Raw genomic sequence first — 24,850 nt, forward strand, 5'->3', positions numbered from 1 at the left:
ATATTGTAAACGTGATGTATATGAACATTAGCTTGGAATAGTGCCCAGCATGAGAAAGACCCTTCTGGAATCCTATGCAGTATTTTACCTGGCCTTACTCAGTTGGTAGAAGATATTATACCTTCTCCCACAACCATTTTGACACCTAATCTCTTGTTAATTATTTCTGTGAGCTCTGGTAATGTTTAGGAGCCTTAGTTGTGCAGTAAGAGTGTATTATGCTAAGCAGTGAGCAAGCCTGCCAGCTCAAGACAAGTGCTAATCTATATTACCAAGTTCATCATCACACACCTGCTATAGCTGTTGGAAGAGTTGGGACATCAGCAGATCTCTGACTAAGAGCAAAAGGAAATTTAACAGTTACTATTTCTTTTTGCCTCCATCGCAGTAGTAGTAAAGCAGTTGACAGTAAAGAAACCCAGAAGATAACTATTCAGTTGCTGACAGTGTTGCAGATTTCCTGTGTAACTCTGGGATGGTCATGTATTTTTTTTGGTCTGATCCACTCCCCAGTGAAGTCACCTGCAGACTTCTTCCAGCTGACATATGTCACAGTTATTGTTCCTACTTCTCCATCTCTAGACTAGAAAAAAGAGTACTTTCCTGCTTCACGTAGAATAAAAATGGTACTGCTACCCTGTGTAAATTACTGATATTTTTTTTTGTGATGGGGTCTTATACATAGCTGCAAACATTCACTTCCTTGAAGTACAATGACTTCCAGACTGCAGAACAAAGGAAAAAAAAATTCAGAATATAGCATAATCTTTGAAGGAAAGCATGTGTCTTATAACACAAACAGATTGTTTTCCGTAGCAATAATGAGATTATGCTATGGCATACCAGTATTTTTAGACTAAAATTTGGTTTGAAGCCAGTTTTACTGTCCACAGTAAGCTATTCTTGCTTGAAACATGGAAACAGCCTATCTTCAGTGATAGAGCATTATAAAATGTGAGATTATGAAAAGAGGAATTATACAAGTTACAGAAATAATTGTGAAAAGAATTATCAGTAGAAATTTTTTTCTTTGACAAAGAAACAAAGGAAACTCCTTGTTTTTTGTTGCAAACTCTGAATTAGTATCATACGTGCAAAAGTCATGACCCCTGTATGCTCCACAGAGTTTTTACCATCAACAAATACCAGTATTGTTAGAATGGAAAAGTGACTTCTCTGTGCTGTCTGCAGTTCTTTGCTTTGTTCCTTAGATAGAAATCTCAGTTCAACCTCTGAATAAATCATGTATTTCTAAAATAGATGCCATATAACCTGACTCCACCCTGTGTGTCTCTTTTCTCTCATATTTTGGTCTCTCTTGTCCATCTATATTGAAAGTTCATCAGATCAAAGACTGCCCATTGGGTTTTATGCAGCATCTGGAACAAGTTATCTCCATTACCTTAATGCCAATAGTAGTGAGGATTAGAAATGGAATGTAAATTCATGGAGATATCATTAATGTCCAACAAAACGTGTTGTTGGTTTTAATAAGGTTACCAGTCTCCATGTGATTTTCAGTTCTTTGTTGACTTCATTGAATGTTAATAGGAATCTGAACATCAGATATTAAATCAGCATTTTGGTTAATTGTATATGACTTTAGAGTTAGAGTTATCTTAGGATAGATGTTACCTTCATGTATTTTGATATATATTTTTTTTTAACTCTGAGAAATGTGTTTTTAACTGTTAACTCTCAATTAAGAGAGCCTGGTATGTGGAGATGCACTGAGAGGGGCTCGAGTGTTTTTTTTCCTACCTGCATCTTGAAGTACTCTCTTTTCCTAACACAGTTCACTTTGAAGGTATCATGCACAACATTCTGGTATCCCAATCGTGTAGTTTGGTGTTGTAGCCAGGATGATTTAAGGCTACAAGCAAGTTGAGGTCTGTAAGGAGAAGTAATATCTTCTGTTAAACTGGTTGGAGTTGGGAACAACAGACCAGGTGTTTCTTCAGTTTGAGAAATATACAGAATAGGTTGCTGGAACTGGTGGAAGAGAGCAATTTGTTAACAAGGAGAGAGGTATTAGAGCAGTTACACCTCACGAGAAAGAGGCAGAGGGACAAGGTGAAAGAATTGTCTCCTATGGGATCGGGGCTGTTAAGCACAATCAGCTTGTGAGGTAGATTCTAGTGTTCCTTAAAATTTCTTTAGCTACTGAATTCCCAATTTTAATATCTCATTTATTTTAATTCCCAGGCCCATATTTTGAAGGTAGTTTGTATGTTGATATTATATGTGAAGCTCAAGACTCACAAGACTTGTAAGAGTGAGTCTCTCATTTTAATACCTCATTTAAAAGTTCTGTTCCCTTGTCCTGACAGGGACAATACCAATCTGTTTTTAATTGGTTGAAATCTTCTACCCTATCTGACTGCAGGAACTGTTAGGTAGCTTAAAATCTGTAAGATGGTTCTCCAGTGATCTGGACTTCTTAAGCTGGAATCAGGCTTTAAGTAGGTGAAGGAATTCTGGCCCATTTGGAAGAGCTCCTTGCTGATCAGAACAGTATCTGGGACAGATATTCTTGGCATAGGGCATATGTCTGTAGATCAGTTCCTCAGATGAGAGGAAGTGAAAGATGAAAGATGAGAGGAAGTGAAAGAAGGTGACTACATGTTTTCAGCTGCAATAGGAACTACACTGTAAAAAAACAAGAACAAGGGTGTAAATTAAGACAGGAACTCCTATGCAGTGCAGTGATGGTTTTTGTGTCTTGTAAAACACTTGCTACATCCCACAAAGTATATTTTTATTTCCTCAGGTGTGTCTTGTTGGTGACTGCATTGGAGGAATTTTGGGTTTTGATGCCATCTGCTATAATGCTAATAGAGCTGATGAGAGTCGGAACAGTAGCAGGAGAGGAAGCATCAGCAGCATCCAGGTGAAGAGAAAAAAATCTACTCAGCTGAAATCCTATAGATTCATTCCCTGGAGGGGCAATTGGAAATTCAGGTCCATATGAACCAGAAAAAAATCAAGGATTTGGTAAATTGCAATGATAGCACAGGATTTTGCTCATATATCAAAAAATTGCCATCTGAAAATAAAGTCTGCAGATTCAATTTTATGATGCATAAAAATCACTAGTGAAGGCTTTATTGGTAGATCTTTAACGCTGGGCTACAGAGTGTCTTTTATTGCATACCTAATCCCTCACTGTAGATGTAAATGTGTCATCTCAGTAATCACAGGCTGCTGTTTTTGCCAAAATCTTCTTTTTTTTTAATTGAACCCCAGACACTATGGAATCAATTATGCTAGTGCCTAGGGGTAGTCTAACATTATAATATGCTCATGAATAAGTTCTACTGACTGGTGAAAGACTGCCTTCTTTTTGATGAGGAATTAAGTCACCTGAGGATGTGTGAATGGACCACTGAGCATAACTGAGTCTCTAGATGAGTGCTGTATTTGGAGTGAAGGGATGATTAATTCTGTGGTCCAGGAAAGATTTTATTGTAGGAGAAGAGCATTTTTTTAAATAATACTGGCATATAGGAAGTATTACTGTGTTTTCCACTTCAGAAAGAAAACTGGAGTTCAACTAATCTTATGTACTTCAGACTCAAGTGGATATGCAGAGGTGATGCAGAGTTTTGGAGTTGACACTGGATGAGGTGCCTGCCCTCCACTCTTTGGTGGTTTTGTGACACCGGCTAAATTGTTTCCTCTTTTGACTCTTCAGTTACCTCTCTCCTCAAAAATGGGATCAGTTATACCAGCCTTCTCAGTTCATTCAGAGAGCTGTGTGTTACGGAGTAGCATGTGAACATGGTAGCACTCTCCAGCAAAGACACATCCTCTAAACATTTCCAGGAGGAAAGTTGTTCTCTGATGTGACTCTGGAGTCTAAGCAGGAAACCTTTGACAGTGCCAGCACTGAGGATAGTGTGTTGCAAGCAACCTAAACGGAGAAATTGATCTCCTGGATCCCAGTCCTATAGTGAGACTGATTGTAGAAAAGCTGCTAATCAATCTGAGAGCAAGGATCAGACTTCAGGAAGAGGTTTTGACTTCACTGCTCTTGCTTATAGTTTCAATTTTCCTTCTTCCTTCTCTTCCATGATATGACAGAGCTTCACTTCCCAAGTCTCTCCCCAGCTTTTCCCTCTTCTCCTCCCATTTTCATCTCTAATACTCTGTAAGTTCAGAAGAACTAATAATTCTTTTCATTCCTTATCTTGTCTTCCTGCCCATTGTTCCCAGCTTGCTCCTGTGAAACACATTCAGGATGCCTCTTTTACTTTTTTTTTTTTCCTTCCTTGGTATCGCCGGTAGAAATGGATCTCATTGGAAAGCTTTGAAGCACAGAAATATGAGGGAAATATTTTACCAATTTCAGAGGCATTTGTAAAATGAAACTAACTGGAAATAAGGATGAGACTGAGGTACTCTAAACCAGTTAATTGTATGCTCTGGTTATGAACCCTGAAAATAGAGTAAATAAGGTACCTTCAAACTGTGGTTATTTTAAAGTGGTTTATAATAATAGCTATGATTGGTGATGCAGTGACCATACATTCTCTGAATAATTCACAGTTTCAGGCTCTATAAACTATTTTTGGGGAGAGAAAGAGGGACTGATAATTTGTCACAGCAGTGTAAATAAGGAATTAGAGTGGTACATTCAGTACTATCACAGGTGAATATTTATTGTTTTGTGTTGCAGTCTGTTTTCTGTTTTTTAGTTTTCAATATACACTACATATCAAGTGAGGCTTATATGTAATTAGTAGTGATTTCTACAGCAAAGGCAGAAATGTAAGTGATTACTGAGATGATGACGATTGTTACCTGTACATGCCTGTAAGGGGCAGTATTTAAAAATGTATCTTCATGTTCAATAAAAGAACCAGCAGTAGAGCAAATGTCACTCTGCTCAGACCAAACTAGTAACTCTTGCCCTATAAAAATTACATTTTTAAAAGTTAAAGTGCTTAGCAAAGAAAGCCAGTGTTAACATCATCATCACCATCATCATACCACTCCTAGAGATTTTTAGGTATAGAAGGATGAAATGAACTTCATCAGTCTTTGGAGGTGGAAATCCAAAGTTTTACAATAGCAAATTCTGCACTGTATCTGTTTCTGTCTTGCTGCAACAGCTAAAATACTCATCATTTTGAAGCAGACAACCCTTCATTAGGACAAAGGTGATGATTTGAACCGCATGGATAAATAATACATAAAAACCACCTGTGGGTGACTGATTCAGATCCTAATTATTGATGCCATTTTACTGCAGATAGGATTTTAATTGTGGCATTTGGGGGCATTGAGAGATCTCGTTTCAAAGGAATAACAGGCTTTTAATTATTTGAAATGCAGCATATGGTCTTTACACCAATCATATCAAACTTCTACTGTATTACCTGTTGTATTTTTAAGTGGTTTAATATATTTTCCAGAAATGTTTGACACTCTTTGATCTGGCTGATACAAATGCTGAGTTGGCAAAGTTTCTTTCATGGTATGCAAGAAAGACTGTCATGAAGGTGAACCTAAATGCTCAAACCCATGACATTGAAATTTAGCCCCTTGCAAAATATGACCTGAGGTTATCTTGTGATGCAAGAGAAGAACACACTCTCTGCAAAGAGAATCTGTTAGTGAAGCTTAGAGGACAAAAGAGAATTGTTGCTGCCTTTCAGGGATGAAGACATTAGCTTCCATTAGTGAGCAGTCTTATCAGCTAGTTCTGTGGTGTCCCAAGCTAGTTATTGAATACTGTGAAGAAATAAGAGTGACTAAAACAAGTGTTTGGTTTTATGTTACTATCAACGCTATGCCTTCAACAACCAGCACTCTCCCTGAATCCACCAGTAAATCAACAGTCCTACACCAAAATGTTTTATCATGTTGAGATTTTTTCATCTGCTTTTTTGCTCTGGCAACATCAAGTATTCCTATTTTTTTAGTCTATTGACAGCAATGACTTTTTAAAAAGTAATGGGAGCTGAGATGCTGATGTATCTGCCACATGGTTTTAACAAACGGAGTATTAAAATGTCACCAGGGTTTTGATGAAGCTCTGAGACTTGGCAGTACTTACATGGTTTTCAGAAGTCACTAATGGTATGATATTTAAGTCCTTTGCCCATTAAAAACAGTGGATTTATCAGAGGACTTCATGGGCTTTTTGTTCAATCTCTAAAAATTCCCTTTCAGCTCTGTGTATGTGGGTTCACCTCCATGTAGTGTATTTGAATATTCTTAGCATTCTAATAAATTTATTAATAGTAAAAACATCTGCCAAATTGATATTTCGGTCAAAGGTTGCATGCAGAATATTTGTAACATGCAAGTTTTAAAGTTAAAACCATAAAAATACATATATTTTCATGGCACTTTTGGTTAGGAACAAGCTAGAGATCAGAACTCATCATGGAGGTTATGAGGTAAATAAAAACCTTTTGACTACTGAATCAGTTTGAAGTAATCATGACACATGAACAGATTGAGACATGGCGTTCACATATGTTCCTGAGAATTCTATCAAAACAGTCCTGAGAATCTATAAAAAAGTTCCTATGTAAACTTTATCAGGAAAGTTTGGACATAGAAATTTTGGCTTTAGAAGGACCCTGGTGTTCTGCAGAGTAGATAGAGATGGTAAAAAAAAAAAAAAAAGCATTGATGTTGTAAGAGAGCTTCAATGTAGGACTGTAAATTGCAGGACATGTTAAGCTATATAGAGTCAGTTTCAGAGTTTTAAAACAAACAAAAAACAACAAAACAGAAATGAAACCAAAAACAACAAGGAGGACCTGTAGTTGGTTCTGGCTTGAACTCAAAGGAAGCACATGTTTTTCATAGGCTGCTGTTTTTGGTTTTCTGTCACTTTAGTGTACAAAGCAGCAGGGGCAGTTATCTCCCAACACACTGCAGGAGCCCTCCCCTCCTGCATGGCCCTGTGGAACAGTTCTCTGCCTTTTAATAATAGTAGCAACTAAAAAGCCAGAAGTGAGGCTTAGTTTTAACAACGTAGATGCAGTTATTGCGCAAAGCAAGGTCATAAATCTTATACAGCTTTCATATGAAAGTTGGCACGGTATGAATTTTGCTACATGTTACCATGAAATCCAGAAAAAATCCTACATGCATATATATATATATGCATGTAATATATGTAATATGGAATATAATCCTACATGCATGATATATATAGACAGGAATATGTGCATATGTAGGATATATAGACAGGAATAATTGTCTATGAATGTGCTGGTCCTAAATTTATCTTATGCAAGTTATTAGGATGCGAATGTTAGTTGCATGGTATTATTCATGCAGGTTGGAAATTGGGAAAAATTCAGATAGGAAATTTGGAGAAATTTCTTCCCAGAAAGAGTGGTTAGACACTGGAACAGGTCGCCCAGGGAAGTGGAGTCACCATCCCTGGGGGTGTTTAAGGCAAGGTTGGATGTGTTGGAAGGGGAACGGTTGGACTTGATAACCTTGGAGGTCTTTTCCAACCTTAATGATTCTTTGATTCTATGATTCTATCCCTTGAATTCTAGTACTGCATTATAGAGTTAGTAGGATATGGACAAAAACTGTTAATCACACAATTAGAAGAGAGAACTCTTCTCCTAATGTGTCTTGCTGATGTTCATATGCTTGAACTATTTTTTAATTAAAAAAAAAAAATCAGAGAGGATGTTGATGTAAGCTGCAGAAGTGCTGGAGGAAATGAACAATAAATACATCTATTCCCTATTTAAAGGGGTACCTTAAAGATATGGTACCACTGGTCTCCTCTTGCATCCCACAGAAGTTCACATTCTTTAAAAATCAGGTCCTGCATCCATGGAACATAATGAGCAAGGCTATTAATGTTCTAATGGCATTTTGTGCACTCAGGTAAGACCCCTTCTGATTACATTATAATATTTATAGTTTTTTAAGAATGATGAAGTCAACAAGGGATGAAGCCTTTGTGTTACTCTTCCCACCACTGCCCCTATGCCTCCCCACTTCCCCCCACCCAAAAAAAAATCCTGATTCTCCTTCCAGCTTTTAGGCTATACATCTTACAGGGTAATTTAGTCTTCATCTCTTTCCATATCTTCTCCAGCAACAAGAAAGTCTAACCCCTTCCACCCTTTCTTGGATAAAATGAGGTCAAATGTATAAATGCAGCCTCTTTATATAAGCTCTGTTGTATTTTGGTCCCTTTCTAAATCTTCTTTTTGCTCTGTTCATTCTCTGTAGGATAATCCCCTTTTAACAGAGGACTCCAGTCTAGGTGGCAGCAAACGCCTGAGCAAAAGCAATATTGACATCTCGGAAATCATGGAGGATGAGGACCCAAGGCAGCCGTTGCCTAGGAAACAGAGTGACTCATCCACCTATGGCTGTGATACTATAACCCAACATCATGCTTTCCTGTCTAGGTAACTAGTGTGTGATGACTGAGTAAAAGAAACAGGCTTGCCACTAAATGCAGCCTGTCCCTGCCAGTGGAACAGAATCGTTTTTATTGGTTGTGGTGTATTTCTGGAGGTTCGCTTCAAGTCCCTGCAAATGCTTTTCAAAGAAAACCATGAATATAGTGTCTAGCATTAATTTGCTCACATGTGGAGAGTTTTTGTTTAACTTTTATTCATCTGTGAGAGATTTGAATATGCAAAAGTGAATGTAGGTAGATTCATTTCTTCAGTGGGGCCCACACACATCAGGATGGATGAATGCTTTATAATTCTGAATTACTGTTACATTTTTCTTGGACTTCACTTACAGGCTTTTCATTATTCTCTAAAGAGTGAGATAATTGCTTTTGGTGTTCTAATTGGTCTACAAGCTATACAGAGCATATTTAAAACAAAACAACAGCTAAAACTGTAAATGTCAGGCCTAAATGGGGAGGAGGCTGGGGACAAGATTTAATCTCATTAGCTTTCTTGGGTCCTAAGAAACCTTTTAAATACAAATATGATGGGAAAATCAGCATTCCTTTTGTTTGCCTTGTTGTTTCTGCCTGTTCTGAGCTTTTGCTTGCTTTTTACTTCTGAATTCTTTGTGCTTTTTATTCCTCTATCCATCTCATTTCCTTTATTTCATTGGGAGTGATGCAAACGGAGAAGTCTTAATGTGTGTTCAAGTTCTGCTACAGTTTAAGTATAGTGCAGGCTTACTACTGTGTTGTACTTCAGTCTGGCAGTTTTGTCAGTAGCAGCTTACGGTAATTTTATTGCCTCAAACTTATTGGGGTTTTGTTTTGGATATCAGCATGTTGCATCTTCCCTCTGAGGCAAAATGGTTGGTTTTGCTTTTCTACAACTGAAAACTTGTGAAGATTTTTTTTTTGTCGGTTATTTTAGATTCTTCTATAGGAGTACTGTGCTATCTATAAAGTATGGTGCTGGATTGTATAAAGAACTTCATACTTGGGGGATAATAGAATAATTAAAAAGACAAAGATAACTGTCTTTTTACAGGTCTTCTCTTTTAATTTTCTGGATATCTGTGTTTTAAACTAAAAGCTTTCCATGGAGCTGTAGTTAAGCAAGAAGTTGGAACATGTTATCTTCCATTCACATTTTGGACTCCTCAAACTTTAGTCTGTTGCAGTTATTTGAGAAGAGCTGCATATACCTAGACTAAAGGAGGCAGAAAATATTCCTTGATAAGGTGGGGGAGGGAAGTGTCAAACCAAACCAAATCATATCATCCTTTACCCCACCCTGTACATGGAGATTCCTAGCCTTCGGTTTCCAGCCTGTGAGACTTGCATAAGATCACTAGACCTTTTTTATCACGCTTATATACTGCTATTTGGAAGTAGTGTGTCAGTGTGAGTAATGAGGTTACAAAGATCCCTCTTTCACAGAGAAATTGATTTTTGAGTTACTTTTTTAATTACTTTTTGGGAGTTTTGATTAATAACATCAGGTTATAATTTGAGAATGTCATTAGGTTCTCAGATTGAAAGAATTGTCTTGGTGTTATGGTCTGATTCAGGACAAGTCTTCAGGATTTCTGGATTCTGAGCCATGATTGGCCATTGATGTAAAGTGTAGTGTGCAGATAACTCATGAGGGCTTCAGTTACAGCTTGGTGATAGCACGGTCAGCATCTCTAAGTCAGGTTTTGCATGCTCTGGCAACATGTACTGCTCTGTCTCATGATGCTTCATGGGCAAGAGGGGTGTATATGTATATATGCTGCTGTTCTGCATCTGAATGTAGTAATTTAATCTCTCACAAAGCTAAATGAGGGGTGAGTATTATTTTCTTTGTCCATGAGGGATAGGCAATCTGTATTTACCGTATGCATGTATGGCACAGAAAATAAATGAAAGTGTTTAAATCGCTTAAAAGATGAAAATATATCTATAAGCATCACTGATTTTGGCCTGTAATAACTAGTTAATAACTAGTTGAAAAGTAGTAAACTGTTGTTTCATAGCTCACAGAACACATAAAAGCAATGCTTTTTTATGTACTCGTACAACTGTAACTTTTTAATACCATTGTCCTTACACAAGTTGAGTAGGTTCAAATTTGTAGCAAAAGTTGCAGAATAAGCTTACATACATCTGTATAGCTTAAAGGGAGGGGAGATAGACTTCAGTTTTAAGAGTCCTTGCATAACTTACTGATAAGTATTTTAACTGTAGAAAACTTGTATGTTGAAGGTAGTAAACTTAATTAATGGCCACACTGGAAATCATAAATGGCTGCTATACTGTAATTAATCTTTTTACAGTTTAAGGCATATTGCTTGGATCTTGATGCAGGTGCTAGAGCTTTCTAAGCAGCCTGTTTTTGGAATGGATTTCTTCTCTGGATTGATTATTGTTGAATCAGTGCGTTTTCTTTGCTCAGCATCCACTCAAGTGTGCTGAAAGATGATGCAGACTTTCTTCCTGTGAATTCCAGTCTCTCAGAAGTAAACCTGGGCCGATTTGAATTTGAGGTGTCAGATTTCTTCATCTTTGGATCGCCACTTGGTTTGGTGCTGGCCATGAGGAGTACTGTTCTGCCAGGCCTGGATGGTAAGCTCTTTCTGGGGTTAGAATACAGGCTGTTTAATGACCTCTGTAAACAAAGAGACACATTTAAAAGGAGGTAAATAAAAGAGTCTAGTTAAAGACTGGGGAGTGAAGAAAGTTTCTTTCTTCTTCTAAAAGATGTGAATGTTAGTGTAGCTTGGTACTGAGGCATGAGGTGGTGAGGTTTGTTCCAGTGATGTCACTGCTCACCCATTTGCAGTAGTGTGTCTTTTGCTCTGCTGTTGATTGTGAATTCCATAACATACAACATGAAGCTTATACCTCACCAAGGAGCAGTCCTTGAAAATGACACCAAAAATAGCATCTGTGCTTAGTACAGCATTTCATCTTGTTCACTTCTGGCTTCATGTGTAAATTTGAACCCCATTAGTGCTGGTTGTGAGCCATTTTTAACTTTGGTAAGAGCACGGTGATCAAAGATATACAGGATTTTTTTTTTAATATATCTGGATTTTTTTCACGTATTTTAAAGGGCTTTACTTTTCAAAATTCAGTGTGTCTCTTGCTTCTGTGCATCATGTGAGGTTTGGATAGCAAGGCATCTTCATGGGAAATGGTATGTTCAGTTATTAGATGAGGGAGAAAAATCCATTGCAGTAATATAAAGAGACAAATATAAAGAGACAACAATTCAGGACTCCCAGGTTTTTTTTCTTTGTAAGAATTCAATTTAAACACTTTTGAGTAATGTCATTTGGATATCTTTCAAATGTTGCAAAATTTGCAAATTTTTTTGCAAAAAAATTGCAAAAATTGCTGGAATAAATTGGAAAGGAATATGAACTGAACTTTATTTTACTTGCAATAGGTAAAACAAAAAAAGTCTATACGAGGCTTCAGACATCTCTTAGGAATTTTTTATCAAGTTCTGTGGCTTCAGAGGAGAATATTATTAAACTCTCATTTTGCATTTCTTCTGATCGTTTGATGTACAGATCATCCTTTCTAGAAAAATCAGCATACAACAGGTAGTCTGAGCAGGTTTTGGTTGTCCTGCAGCTGGAAACTTGGTAGTTACCAGTGATAACAGTCTAAAATGTTTTACAAAGAGTGCTTTGGTAAAATGGTGTTCATGGGCATGCATCATCGCATCTACTTTAGGCAGTTAACTCAGATACCATGTGAGGAGCAGTCTAGTCTTCATCTGTCATCAGTGGATTGCATTTAGTTACCCTCTGAACAGCTGTGCCATTTTTCCTTCATAATAGGTTTAGCAAGACTTGAAAAGGTGCCTGCCTGTGCAAATGTGGGCTGAGTATGCATTTGGTTGCTGAGGTTTAATGTATTTCGCATATCTGACAATAACGTATTTCAACAGCTTACATGGGCTGAGTGTTATTTGACACTACCAGCAGGATAATTTGGAGAAGCACGTAGAAGTTTCCCCTTAAACATTAATTCAAAAGGAATGTCTTCCTTTCTTTTCTCTCCCATGTCACAAATTCTTGTGGTCTCACATTGTGTCCTAGTGTTGTGGTTTAGCCCGGCTGGCAGCCAAACACCACACAGCCGTTCGCTCACCCTCCCCCCTCCCTCTCCGGGATGGGGGAGAGAAACGGGAAAGTGAAGCCTGTGAGTTGAGATAAGGACAGTTTATTAAGACAGGGAAAATAATAACAATAATAATAATAATAATAATAATAGTAATAATGTGTACAAAGTGATGCACAATGCAATTGCTCACCACCCGCTGACCGATGCCCAGCCTATCCCCGAGCACCCGGCCCCCCCACCCCGGCTAGCCACCCCTATATATTGTTCAGCATGACGTTAGATGGTATGGAATACCCCTTTGGCCAGTTTGGGTCAGCTGTCCTGGGTCTGTCCCCTCCCAGCTCCTGCTGCACCCCCAGCCTGCTCGCTAGCAGGACAGAGCGAGAAGCTGAAAAGTCCTTGGCTTGGTGTAAGCATTGCTCTACAACAATTAAAACATCAGCATGTTATCAGCGCTCTTCTCATCCTAATCCAAAACATAGCACCCTGCCAGCTACTAGGAGGAAAATTAACTCTGTCCTACCTGAAACCAGGACACCTAGCTGTTCATGAGGTATGGCACCCCATTCTAGTTCTGTTCTGAGCAACTGGAATTTTCTCTTTTTCCAATAGTCCTGTTTCTGTCCCTGTTTGAAAAAGATATATGAACATGTGCCTCATCTTTAGAATTAATGTTTTTCTGAACTTGAACCTCAGTGCTGAAGTATCATAGTATCATAGAATGTCTTAGGTTGGCTGGGACCTTAAAATCATCTACTTCCAACCCTCCTTGCCATGGGCAGGGATGCCACCCACTAGATCAGGTTGGACAAGGCCCCATTCAGTCTGGCCTTGAACACCTCCAGGGATGGGGCATCCAAGGCTTCTCTGGGCACCCTGTTCCAGTGCCTCACTACCCTTACAGTGAAGAATTTCCTCCTAATGTCTAAACTAAATCTATCCTCTTTTAGTTTAAGACCATTCCCCCTTGTCTTATCCTTATCTACCCGAGTAAAGAGTCCCTCTCCATCCTTTTAAGTATCTTTGAAAGGTTTTTACTATGAACAATAGAAGGGTAATTTTCTTACCAATTTAAATAAAAACATTCTGTCCCTCTGCTATAACTTTTACAGAACAGAGATTGCTGCAAAGTACTGCTATGATCTGCTTATGGCAACACTGCTTTGACAACTCAGAAGTAGTCTTAGAAGTTCAGAACTTGGTAACATCAATATAGTCTACATCAAGATTTTTCCCTGTATGCCATTAATAACAGCAAGCAACAGAATAAATATTTTTAGAGTCCTTCCAGCAACATGGGAAGGACTTGAGAAAATCTGTAAGAATGTAGTGTTCTCTCATATAGGTAGTTCATTGTGACTCTGTGACTGCAGCAGAGAAAGTTGAACAGTATCAAGTTTTCTCAGTGCAGTTTTGCTGATGTACATATACCTTTACTGCTGCTCTTGAAAATTAGAAAGAACCTAAGTAGGGTGCTTTGATTTTAATTTTTTTATATCTATGATGGGTGCTCTGATAAGAGATGTCATTTAAGATAGATTCCGTCAGATCTAATATTCGATAACACTGTCCATAATGAATTCATCTACCCAGGCTGGCAAGATTCAGAGTGATTAAAGTGTGGTATAGCTCAATGAGAAGGGACTACACTGACTGTTGTACAGATTTTATCCATCTTGTGTGATCACTCATCTAAGTTATGCTGCAGTGCCGTGTAATCAATCAAAAGAATGCCCTGTTAGCTGAGTAAGTGGATGGTTAACAAATACCCATTTCCCGTTGCAGCCCCCAAAACCCTCAGAATTTTCATATCTTCAGCAAGAATGTTAAACGTTGCTTTGAGTATGACCAGCCTCATTTCTATGCATTAGCTTTCATAAGGTGACTTCAGAAACTGCAATTATGTCACCTATCTTCTCTGGATCTCATTTTGATTTCAGTCCTCTATGTGTAACAGGCCTGTTAAACCATTTTGCTGGTAAATATTTGAAGTGCTGAGAGCATCATAGTTGTAATGCTCAGTAACAAATTTACAAGACTTTTGAACTTCTTTGTACTTCCTTGCTTCTGTCTTGTTTCTCTGGCTCGTCTTCATGTCTGCTACATGCCTACATCTGAGATTGTGATGTCTCTGTAAAATTCTTTTGCAACAAAATGTTCTTTACAGAGGAAATTGTAATGATTTACATAAATTTCTCATGGCTAGATATGTGCTAGTCTGGAGTTGTAGAAGACCATATTAATCATATTTATATATATAGACTCCTTGAAAATTGTAAAGGTGCAATAATGAACTCTCTTTCTCTGTTTGATTCTCATCCAAGTATGCCAAGTCCGCCCAGCCTGCAGCCAAGTTTACAGTTTCTTTCACTCTGCTGATCCCTCTGCCTGCAGACTTGAACCATTGTTGGAGAAAAGATTTCATCTCCTGCCTCCATTCAGTGTCCCACGGTACCAGAGATACCCACTGGGGGATGGAAGATCTCACCAGTTAGGTACAGTACTTATTTTCCATAGCTCTCTTTACCTGTTCTTCTCTTGAGCTTTCTCTCCTTACACAGCTCAAGAGGATATGAAATACAAATGTGCTTCCATGCTAAAAACTAGTCATCTGGGACAGAAGGGTACAGGTATATTTAGCAAGTATCGAACCAAAGATCACTGAGAAAAACTGGTTCTTGCATGTGAGCTTTTGGGATACTAGCTCTGTTAAATAGTGTTTGAAAAGTGAACCATTGCTTTAGTTGAAGAGTCACTTGCATTCTTCCATGTCTTTGACTGAGTCGATTGATACCATCATTTTAGTCTATTTATTTTTACAGTTAGTTGAACTTTGCCTACATATGCCAGTTGTTTTAGATGTTGTTTCTCGTGGTCACTTGTAGTAGTTTTATCGCAGATATCTATTAAGACAAATTATAGCACTAGGAAAATTGTCTTTTGATCTGCTCTTTTGTTGTTAGACTACTAAATAGTAATCATATTCAGCAATGGATGTTTGAATCCAGGAAAAAAAGAAACAGATTGATTGGGGAGGAAATAGAAAGACATGGATTTAAAAAAAAAAAAGGAATTGTGCTGTTGTGTTGTAACAATTATGTTTTGACTTTTCATATAAAAAATGAGATAGTTGTACAAATGTGCAGTATCCTGACATGCCATATTATGCAAAAAAGGAATTTATCAGTGTATGTGTACATGCATACACATTAGATTTATTCTTTTTGCTACACATTCAGACATGAATTCAGGCCTCAGTAGAATATTTCAAAAGGCTTTTCAGGATTTGGAGCTTCATGTTAAAGGCTAATACAGTAAAATGGCAGTGTTTTCTTTTTGTTAGAACTGGGTGAATATAGATCATTGGGAGCCTCTTCTGTGCAGTGTGATACACATGCATCCCTTCCTTTTCTCTGCCAAAAGTAGTGTGTATATTGAATGCAAATCAGTCTAAATCTGATTAAACCAATTTTTGAAAAACTACAGATCTTGAATTGTATCATTTCACATTCATAACAACCTCCTATCTACGAAAAGCTCAGCAGTACTAAGTTCTCAGATAAAACTTTGAAATAGGGCACTTTTATGCAATAGTTGTTCTTCGTCATAGCATATAGTTCTTTCTGTTGCAGATGTCTTTAAGGAATAATGATAATTAGTACTCAGATTTAGTATTAGTCTGTAGTTTCAGTAGTAGTTAAAACTGTGACTGGTGACATTTAAAAACATAGATATAACAGACTGCATTAGAACGACACAAATAATTTTATGATAAAACAAGATATTAAAGTACTTGGATTTTTTTTTTTTAACTAGGAAATGAGATGGAATAGTCTTCTTAAATTAATTCAAAGACCAGTGTTCATATGAGTAGGTAAGCGTTAAACAGCATGAGAAGAGCAAGACTCATGGTTACACATGAGCTGCTGAGTTGTATGCATCTGTTGTGGGAATCCTACAAATGTTGATGACAAGGACAATATAAAATACTGGTACTGACATTTGGTTTGGAAAACAAATGTTCTGGTTCTACAAATGAGATTTATTTTCATTTTTACAACATGAGAGTCTATATTCTCAGTGTTTACTAGAAATCAAGGTTTGATTGGATAGTAGAGAGTCTAGGAGTGGCAGGTTTTTGACAGGATGTATTATCAGATTGTCACCCACTTTCAGCATGAAACATAACAGCACAGGTTCAATAAAGGATTCGGAACAAATTCCAATGTCCAGAAGAGAGATTAAGACTTTATCCTGAGAGGGTAAATGACTGTTCAAGTATGAATTTACCTGTAGCTGCTTCCTTACTGTTAGCAGTTGATTTTGTTTTGCTGTCTAGTACAGAATACTGAGGAATACCTTAAGAAAAGCCTTCATATAGTCTCACCCACACCAATTGTCTTAACACTATTAGCTAACTTAACACTATTGCCAAGCCACTGAAAATCCTGAAGATCTGTCTTTTCCTCAGGAATTGACTAAGGAATGGCCAAGCTGTTGGACAGTCCAATCTATGGAATGTGTTCTCTCATCACCCAAGTGTCTGAATTTTCCTACTGCTTAGTTAGGCACAAAATTCTGTTTCTGAAACGTATCTCAGGCTATCTGAATACTTCCCTTAGGCTGCTTTTCAAGTTGAAAATGTTGTGTTGCTGTATTTTACCAGCTTTGTTGTATTGAAGTAAACTCTTCAGATACTAAGATTCTTGAAGCAGAGACTTTATAAGTGATTTGAGAACAAAGGGTGTTCTTGTTTGGTTCATCTAAGGCAATGTGTCAGAAGATTCTCCTACAAAGCACATAGATCTGGAAACACTGTCTGTTGGATGTATTATAAAAATTCCTAAGGTCTAATGATCAGCAGGTGTTCCATGGTATGGTTTTGTATTAACTCTGCATATTTAACTATTGCTGTACTTTACATCTAAGTTATGTTATTTCAATGAATATGAAATCCTCTCATTTAAATGCACATACTTTGAGAGCCTCTTGGAATTAAAGATTCTTAATTCACAAAGGATTAATTCTAGTGACTGCACAGATTTTTTTTTTTCCTTTTCTCTGATACCTGGGCTTGTGAAAGCATTTCTCCAAATGAGAGCTTTCATGGTATTAACTTGGAATGGTAGTTTTCTAGTGAAATACAATGAAACCTAATTGCACCAAACTGTATTATTATTATACACTGCCCAAAACAGCCTTTTCTGGTAACCTTTCATGTCATTGAAGGATCTCATTCCCTGTTCCTTTTCTCATAAGAACAGATGGTTAATGGTTTTTTGTTGGTTGGTTAGTTTTGTTGTGTTTTAACTGTGAGGGCAAGGTACAAAGTTCAGATTGTGTTACAACACAGAGAAAGCCATGTTGTCTTGACTTTTATTGAACAGCACCTTTCTCAATTTTTGCCTATTCAACATTTAGTAATCAGAATGCTTTTGTGATCCTTTACTTTGTGACAGATCCCTGATTTGCCACCACTCGTGTCTTTTGACACCACTAGCATGTGAGATGTAATTTCTTTTTGCTTTGCTGCTTATGGCATGGGGAGGGTTAAAAATATGGTCACTGTGTTTTTACTGAAAACACCTGGTTTCAATCTACCCTACCTTTTAGACATTTGACATAGCAGAACTTAGATAATTTTCTTTACTATTTACACTTAATAAAGAGTCTGAGCTTCTGTCACATTTCGTTTTGCAGCACAATTGAAATAAATGCAAACTTCTTCTTTTGCAAAGTTCTATTTATAAGGAATATGTAGGATTGCCAACTGGAATGCTTCATTATGGGTAGATAGAAGTCAAGGTCTAAAAGCACTGTATTTCTCTGATTGTATATAGAGAAAATAATGAATTGTTAATTTTGTCTGGAGATGATTACTGAATTGCCTGGCCGTGAGGAAGTTGCTTTGCCTCTTTGTCTTTGCTGCAACTATCGTAATTACCCAAGCTGAGACTTTGTAAAATGATCTGCCTTTATTATCAAGCTTGATAAGTAAAAATAAAGTTAGACTAGTAATAAGAGCCTATAATGATAAGTGATAATAGCCTCTAAAGGCTCTTAAAGAGCCTTTAGATCAGATCCTTGGAGCCTTTAACCTCAAATCCTGAGTCATGTGATACTCAGATTCATGAGAAAGATTGTTTTTGGAGGGAAGTGTCTTTTTCAGTTACTTAAATGGAAGAATAATGGAAATTCTCCTCCTTTACAATTCAACGAAAACCCATCCTTCAGAGATGAAGGCGGACTGCCCTACCTGCTTAACATAAAGATGATTTAGGAAATATGAGAGAAAGGCATTTTTGGCAGTTTTCTTCCAGTTTATTGATTTGGTCTCTTCAGAAGAAGAATGGTTACTCGAAATAAAAGTATTAGGAAATAAACGAATTACAAAGCCCCAGATTCTTATCGAGCAGTTGGTAAGCCAGCCAATAATTTGGAAAAGTCAAACAGTGTGTTGGCTGACAACATGTTTTCCGTTTTGTGCAAAGTTATTATTTTTAATTCTCTCTCCATCTCCATTTTTTGTGGGAATGAAGAACTGAATCTCAAACTTTTGAAAAGTTCTAACAGAGGAGGAAGGATTGGATTATAGTCAATTTACAGTAGTTTCAGTAGATCAACAACAATTCGGAGGTAGAGAATTTTAAAAGGCACAACAACCCTTTTTATTGAAGTGAATTTTTTAGCACCAGAGAGGGGAAGCAGAAAGCATGTGTCAGAAAACTGCCAACCACAAGCACTTTCTGGAGGTGTCGTTTGTTTTTAGCTCTCATTTACAGAATTTATTGCACTTTCTGTGGAATTTCCTGTTGATTGCACTTTGGTTCAGGTTACTGGTTCAGATAGACCACTAACAGAGTGCATCTTCCTTGTTCCTTACTCCATATGTCTGTGGATTCTATTGCTCTATCAGCTCTTCAGTGAGCTGATTTGCTGTGATAGTTCAGGCCAACGTGGTTTGCAGTTTGTTGTCAGAAGGACTAAGTGCATACTGGTTCAGTCTTAGAATGACATAGAATAGAACTTTTACTTCTTTGTACCTCTTGTTTTGCTACAAAGAGCATATAATATCTCCCCGTCTTAGGAGGTAAGTTATAAGAAAGCAGCACTGTTTTTAATTTTCAGTTGTCTGCGTTAGAGGTTATGGTTTGCCTGAGACAAGGGAAGTAATAAGATTGTACTTCCATCTTGTTCACCTCCATTAATCTTTCCTATAGCCACACATAACTTTCCTTGTTGTGTGGCGTCAGAAAGATTCCTTTGAAAGAACGGTTCATTGCAGTTGTTTTTTTCAATGAAACTCAAAATACACATTTCCATGGAAAAAATGATTGAATACATTCTTTTGAAACTTTATACCAATCATGAAGTGTTAGAATTTAATTGCTTCTCTGGTTTAATCTGGTCCATCTCCTTGTGTTGTCTCATGCAGTTGAGATACTCAGGCTTATGTCAAAACAAGACAGAACCTTTCCAGCCATGTCTGCTTTTTGGAAGGGATGAATTTGTAGGGAGCTATGAAGCTATTGCTTTTCATTCAATGCTGACAGGTTTTAACAGTTCTGATATCTATAGACACTTATACTCCCAGTGTATTTTTGTAAGCAATGGTGTTACTGTAAACAACTTTTATGTTTAAATTCTTAAAAAATCCTGTTGTGTTCTCCTCTGTGCGCCATTGAGGTATCCTTTGCACTAAGAGTTGGTAACACTTGAAAAGTTGGAAGAGAAACTTTCCCCAGGCCTCCACTATGTAAAGAAATGTATGACGTACTCCCTAACCCATGGCCACATGAAAGATGAGCACAGTGTGATCAGTTGTCTGAATGGGACTGAAAAATGCTCAGGAATAGAGCAATATGTCGTCAAGGTCCCTCTGCTTTCTTTTTTTATCATGTGCATTGAACTGCTTCCCCTTTTCCCTTTGTTCACTACATTTTAATCTCTCCAAGAGGTTTGTTCTCTGAAAAAACTATAGAGGAGTCAGCTGCTTTTGATGTGCACTTTGCTGTACATCCTGTCTCACAGATACCTTGTGGAGCTTCTGTCTTTGCTGGGTGCAGCAGGGATGTGCAGGCTACATCAGTAATACTTTTATTTAAATGCACATCCGTTCTTTGAACACCTCAGGAGTGTTGCAGAACACCTCAGGATGAAAGCTTTCTTTTGTTTCATTAAGTAGAGGTGTTAGGCATGGCCCATAGCTCATCTGTCAGAGTGGCATGAATAAATGAGAATTCTGTTCCATTTGTGAAGATGCAAATCAGTAGATAAACTCTCTGAACGCTCTCTTTCTCAAGTTGTTTCGCTCACCTCAGGAAAACAAGAGGAGTGTCACAGACTCCAGGGGTTGCATAGCTCTTCTCAGAGAGTGACTTTAAAATAGGCAAGGTTGAGTGGGAAGCAGCCTCCCAACAGCACTACTCATTTTGGAAGATCTTACTTAGCTGCCACTGCATTTTTATGGCAGTAGGGTATGCTTTCTCCATTTAGTCGTGCTGTCTCATGCTGCCCTTCTCACTCTGAAGGAGTTTCATCTGTGGTTATTAAATCTGATGTTGTTAAGGAAAATGATCATTAGCTTTATATTTTAAAAATATGTGTTTCAAAAATAATTTCAAAGCCATGTTGTTCATCCCATTGTTTTTTTGTTGTTGGTGGTGGTGACTGTTTTTTTGTTTTGTTTTGTTTTGTTTTTTCATTTCTATGACCTGCAGGTGATGCCATCCAAAACCACAGTGCTCTGTTCCTTGAGAGCAGCTCTTTGAATATAACTCTTGCTCAGGAGAGTCTTGAATCTCCAAACGCATCTAATCAACCACAAGGAAAAGAGAGAAAGTTGAGCTTGGCCAGCACAAACAGCGAAAACTCAGGGTCAACAGAGAGTTTGCCATCAGCATACTTCACCAACAGTGAGTGAAGCCTAGTGACGTGCGCTGTCTGATATAGCAAATGCCCTTTCCCTATATTCCTTTCTGTGGAAAACTATTATGAAAAGGAAAATAACTTACTTGGAAATTTGGGGAAAATGAGAACAGCCTAAGTTGCTGTGGTTTTAAGTAACACAATTTAACTTCCTTTTTCTGTTTGTAATAATTTAGATAAAGTAATAGAAGTGAAGTCACAATTCTATATTAAAATGGCACTTGGAAATAGTTATTATGGGTTTCATACTAACTTGGGTTTAGAAGCATGGTCCAGGCATGAAGAAATATAGATAGATAAGAATTGTTACTCATAACTATAAGTGCTATAGATCAATATATTCTCCTGTTACAGACTGTAGACACATATCAATATCGTATTCATTGTTTGGGAAGCATTTGCAACTCTTACTCTGTAACACGATCAGAAACTTACTGGTCTTTCACTGTACATTTTCCATGGACCAGGAAGCAAAGGGAATCATGGAAAGGTAACCTCTGCTTCCCAAAACTTGGAGGGCTGTTTTGATTGCAGACATTTAAGGGATTATGCAATCAGTGAAAACAGTACATTTGTGTTTGATTGATGCCTTTAACAGACTGTAAATGTCAGGATTAAAAAAGCAGAAGATTTTATTTTGTTATCTAGCTTAAACACAGAAACAGCAAGAGATTTGCTAAGGTATATTTTAGAAATGTGATACTTTTTTTTTCTTTTGTTTTATTTTGTAGTTACTGCAAAGTGGTGGGGAACAAAACGAATTGATTATGCCTTGTATTGTCCAGATGTACTGACAGCATTTCCAACTGTGGCCCTGCCACATCTCTTCCATGCCAGTTACTGGGAATCAACAGACGTTGTGGCATTCATTTTGAGACAGGTGGTTGATCTCTTTCTTTCTCTCTCTACAGCAAATATCCCTCTCAAAATTAGAGGGAATAAGGAAAAATTAGGAGACTGAAACTGAAGTGTGTAAGAAAAAACAGTTGCTTAGCTGTCTCTCCTGTAACTGTACTAGTGTATTTACAGGCATTGTGTGCACTGTCTCCTCCGAAATTATTTCTGAGGCATATGATGAGTCTCTTGTTCCTACTGTTCCAATATTTAGACAACAGCTGTGAGTGACCTAGAGTTAATCCATGTTCTGATCTCTAGAGAAGGTCATGAGGCTGAGAAATCTCACCTGGGTTGAAAAAAATTTAGTGGATTTGAATGTGACCTTCAGGATAAGTGGCCCACCAAGAAACCAATGTCCCTCCCCTAGAAGCTAGTTACAAGCACTTTAATTTGTATTAACTCAGGAATCAGTGTATTTTTTACATCCAGCGAATGATGAAATGATGTTTTTAATTGATGAAATTCTAAGACTCCTTCAGCCTCTCACTGTCCTTTCAAAGCATCCTTTGGTATATCTAATTCCATTCAAAACGTAATAAACTTTGTTTATAACTAGTGTCACCAAAATCAATGCAAAGCAAAAGCTATTTATGGGTTTTTCATGAACCAGAACAGCCTCCAGAACAGGAATCTTATTTGTTGTTCATCCCAAAGTAGAGAAGTTTCTTCTGGAAGTGTCAGGATGCAGATACCTGTTTTATTCTCCTAAAGGGTCTTAGATATTTGCATGTAGATGTTTCTGCTCTCCTTTGCAGCTTTCTTATAGCTCTTGTCATCTCTTTCTCTCAGGATTTTTTTTAACCTTGAGTCCATCAGAACATTCTCGCATATCACCTTTCAAATGCCTCCCTAAGCGTATTGCTGATACTTTTCTGTCAGCAATCATTCCTGCTTTATTATCCTTGCTTTCTGTTCATCCATACTAAGTTGCAGTGTTTTGTCTTATCTAGCCTTATATGTGCATTCACACATTTGGAACGTTCCTCTAAAGCAATATGTGAGCTTATAACACTACATAAAGGACTGGTTAATTTCAGCAAATGATGGACATTCTGCCTTGCTGCCTGTTAAGGTTAAGGCTAGTGATTCATAAATGCCCTATAGGCATATATTTCCTATATATGCCCTCTGGTGAATGGAATTTATGACAGTTTTTTTAAAAAACACACTGGCCTCCCAGTCTTACTCTGATCCATTGCAAGCCAATTGCTTTTCTATGGCTGAATGCAACAGAATTTTACTTGATGGACTTCACATCAGACAGCTTTCAAAGGGATTTCGGGCCACCATTCCAGATGGCACCAGGGTTGGAAAACTTCAGCATAGAAAGCCAACTGTCCAACTTGATTCATTTTCTGCTAGCATGTGAAAGATACAGACAAAGCCATTTCTCATTCAAACTGAACTAGCCTCAAGCTGTCCCTGGTCCCATTATGGAAGCTGCAAGCCATGTCTTGCTGAAATTTGTGGGTTGGCTCTAATATATAAGTTGAACAAGCAAATTTGTTGGTTAAGTGTGTGATATTTAGGTCATAAGGAAATGTAGCTTGCATGATGTGACAGGGTTCTGCATGTTCACAAACTATAGTCCTTTTACCTTTAGATTAAACCATGTTACCAGCCACAAGCCAAATCTCGTTCCTGTTCCCTACTGCAGTGGTGAGTAATAGCCAGAAGGCAATAGGAAACATTGTCTGGGCCTATGAATAGAAAATCATTACAGATAGAGTCAGGAATCTGACCTCTGCTCAATAAAGGGCATTAACAAGTACTTCCATGGTCTTAAGGAGCCTTAGTGACTTTGCAGACAATGAGGAGAGAGTGTCTCTTGATATCATCCTATTGTTTGCGTTCAGGGAAGGATTTGAATGTAAACCAATGTGCATGCTGTGGTGTGAATGGAAAAGCTGTTTAATAAGGACCTGAGCTTAATCGTATAGACAAATAAAATGCTTTCACTCTTTTGGCCACCACTTAATGTGAACATATCGTCTGTGCATCTTTCTGCTCTGCTTGTGCTATCTGCTCTGCAGCGTCATTCAGCAGGGGCAGCAGTGTACTCCTTTCCTTGCCAATTACAGGACTCTCCAAGCAACACATGGTTTATTAAAACATTAATATAATTTCAGGTGATGAGGTATGAAAATGTAAATTTCAAGGAGAACAACAGCCTGGATCCAGCAACACTAAGCCCATCTAATCCACGAGAAAAATGGCTACGTAAAAGGACACATGTCAAATTGAGAGTAAGTATAAATCTGAATATCCATGGCAGCTATAGAAATTGGGTTTGGTAGCAATTTAAATGGAGTCTAATCTCCTAAAATGTGAATTTTACATAACTGAAAACTGTTAACATAATCCAGAGACAAATAAATTAACAGTTAGGAATAGGAACAATTTATTCTTGGTTTATCATTACACGTTGGGAGAAAGTATATTTCTTTCTTTAAATAACTGAAGGACCTTACATTTCAGTTAAGCAAAGAGGTTGTTCTTCTATTT

The 24,850-nt window shown here is 37.6% G+C and overlaps 1 protein-coding gene across 3 annotated transcripts in view; it reads left to right on the forward strand.

The window, feature by feature from the left end:
* Nucleotides 1–24,850, forward strand: part of PITPNM3 (PITPNM family member 3) — an 85,757-nt gene that overhangs the window by 52,238 nt on the left and 8,669 nt on the right. The window contains exons 7-13 of one of the 3 annotated variants that reach the window (XM_035561156.2): nt 2,771–2,890; nt 8,224–8,405; nt 10,839–11,008; nt 14,845–15,015; nt 21,241–21,435; nt 22,180–22,328; nt 24,475–24,591. In XM_035561156.2, the coding sequence (XP_035417049.1) occupies nt 2,771–2,890; nt 8,224–8,405; nt 10,839–11,008; nt 14,845–15,015; nt 21,241–21,435; nt 22,180–22,328; nt 24,475–24,591 (1,104 nt within the window). Of the gene's footprint in view, nt 1–2,770; nt 2,891–8,223; nt 8,406–10,820; nt 11,009–14,844; nt 15,016–21,240; nt 21,436–22,179; nt 22,329–24,474; nt 24,592–24,850 lie in introns of all 3 variants that reach the window. The other 2 variants (XM_035561157.1, XM_050714765.1) reach the window with 2 other exon arrangements.

This window comes from Cygnus atratus, chromosome 20, assembly GCF_013377495.2.
Source record: "Cygnus atratus isolate AKBS03 ecotype Queensland, Australia chromosome 20, CAtr_DNAZoo_HiC_assembly, whole genome shotgun sequence".
NCBI classification, from domain to species: domain Eukaryota; kingdom Metazoa; phylum Chordata; class Aves; order Anseriformes; family Anatidae; genus Cygnus; species Cygnus atratus.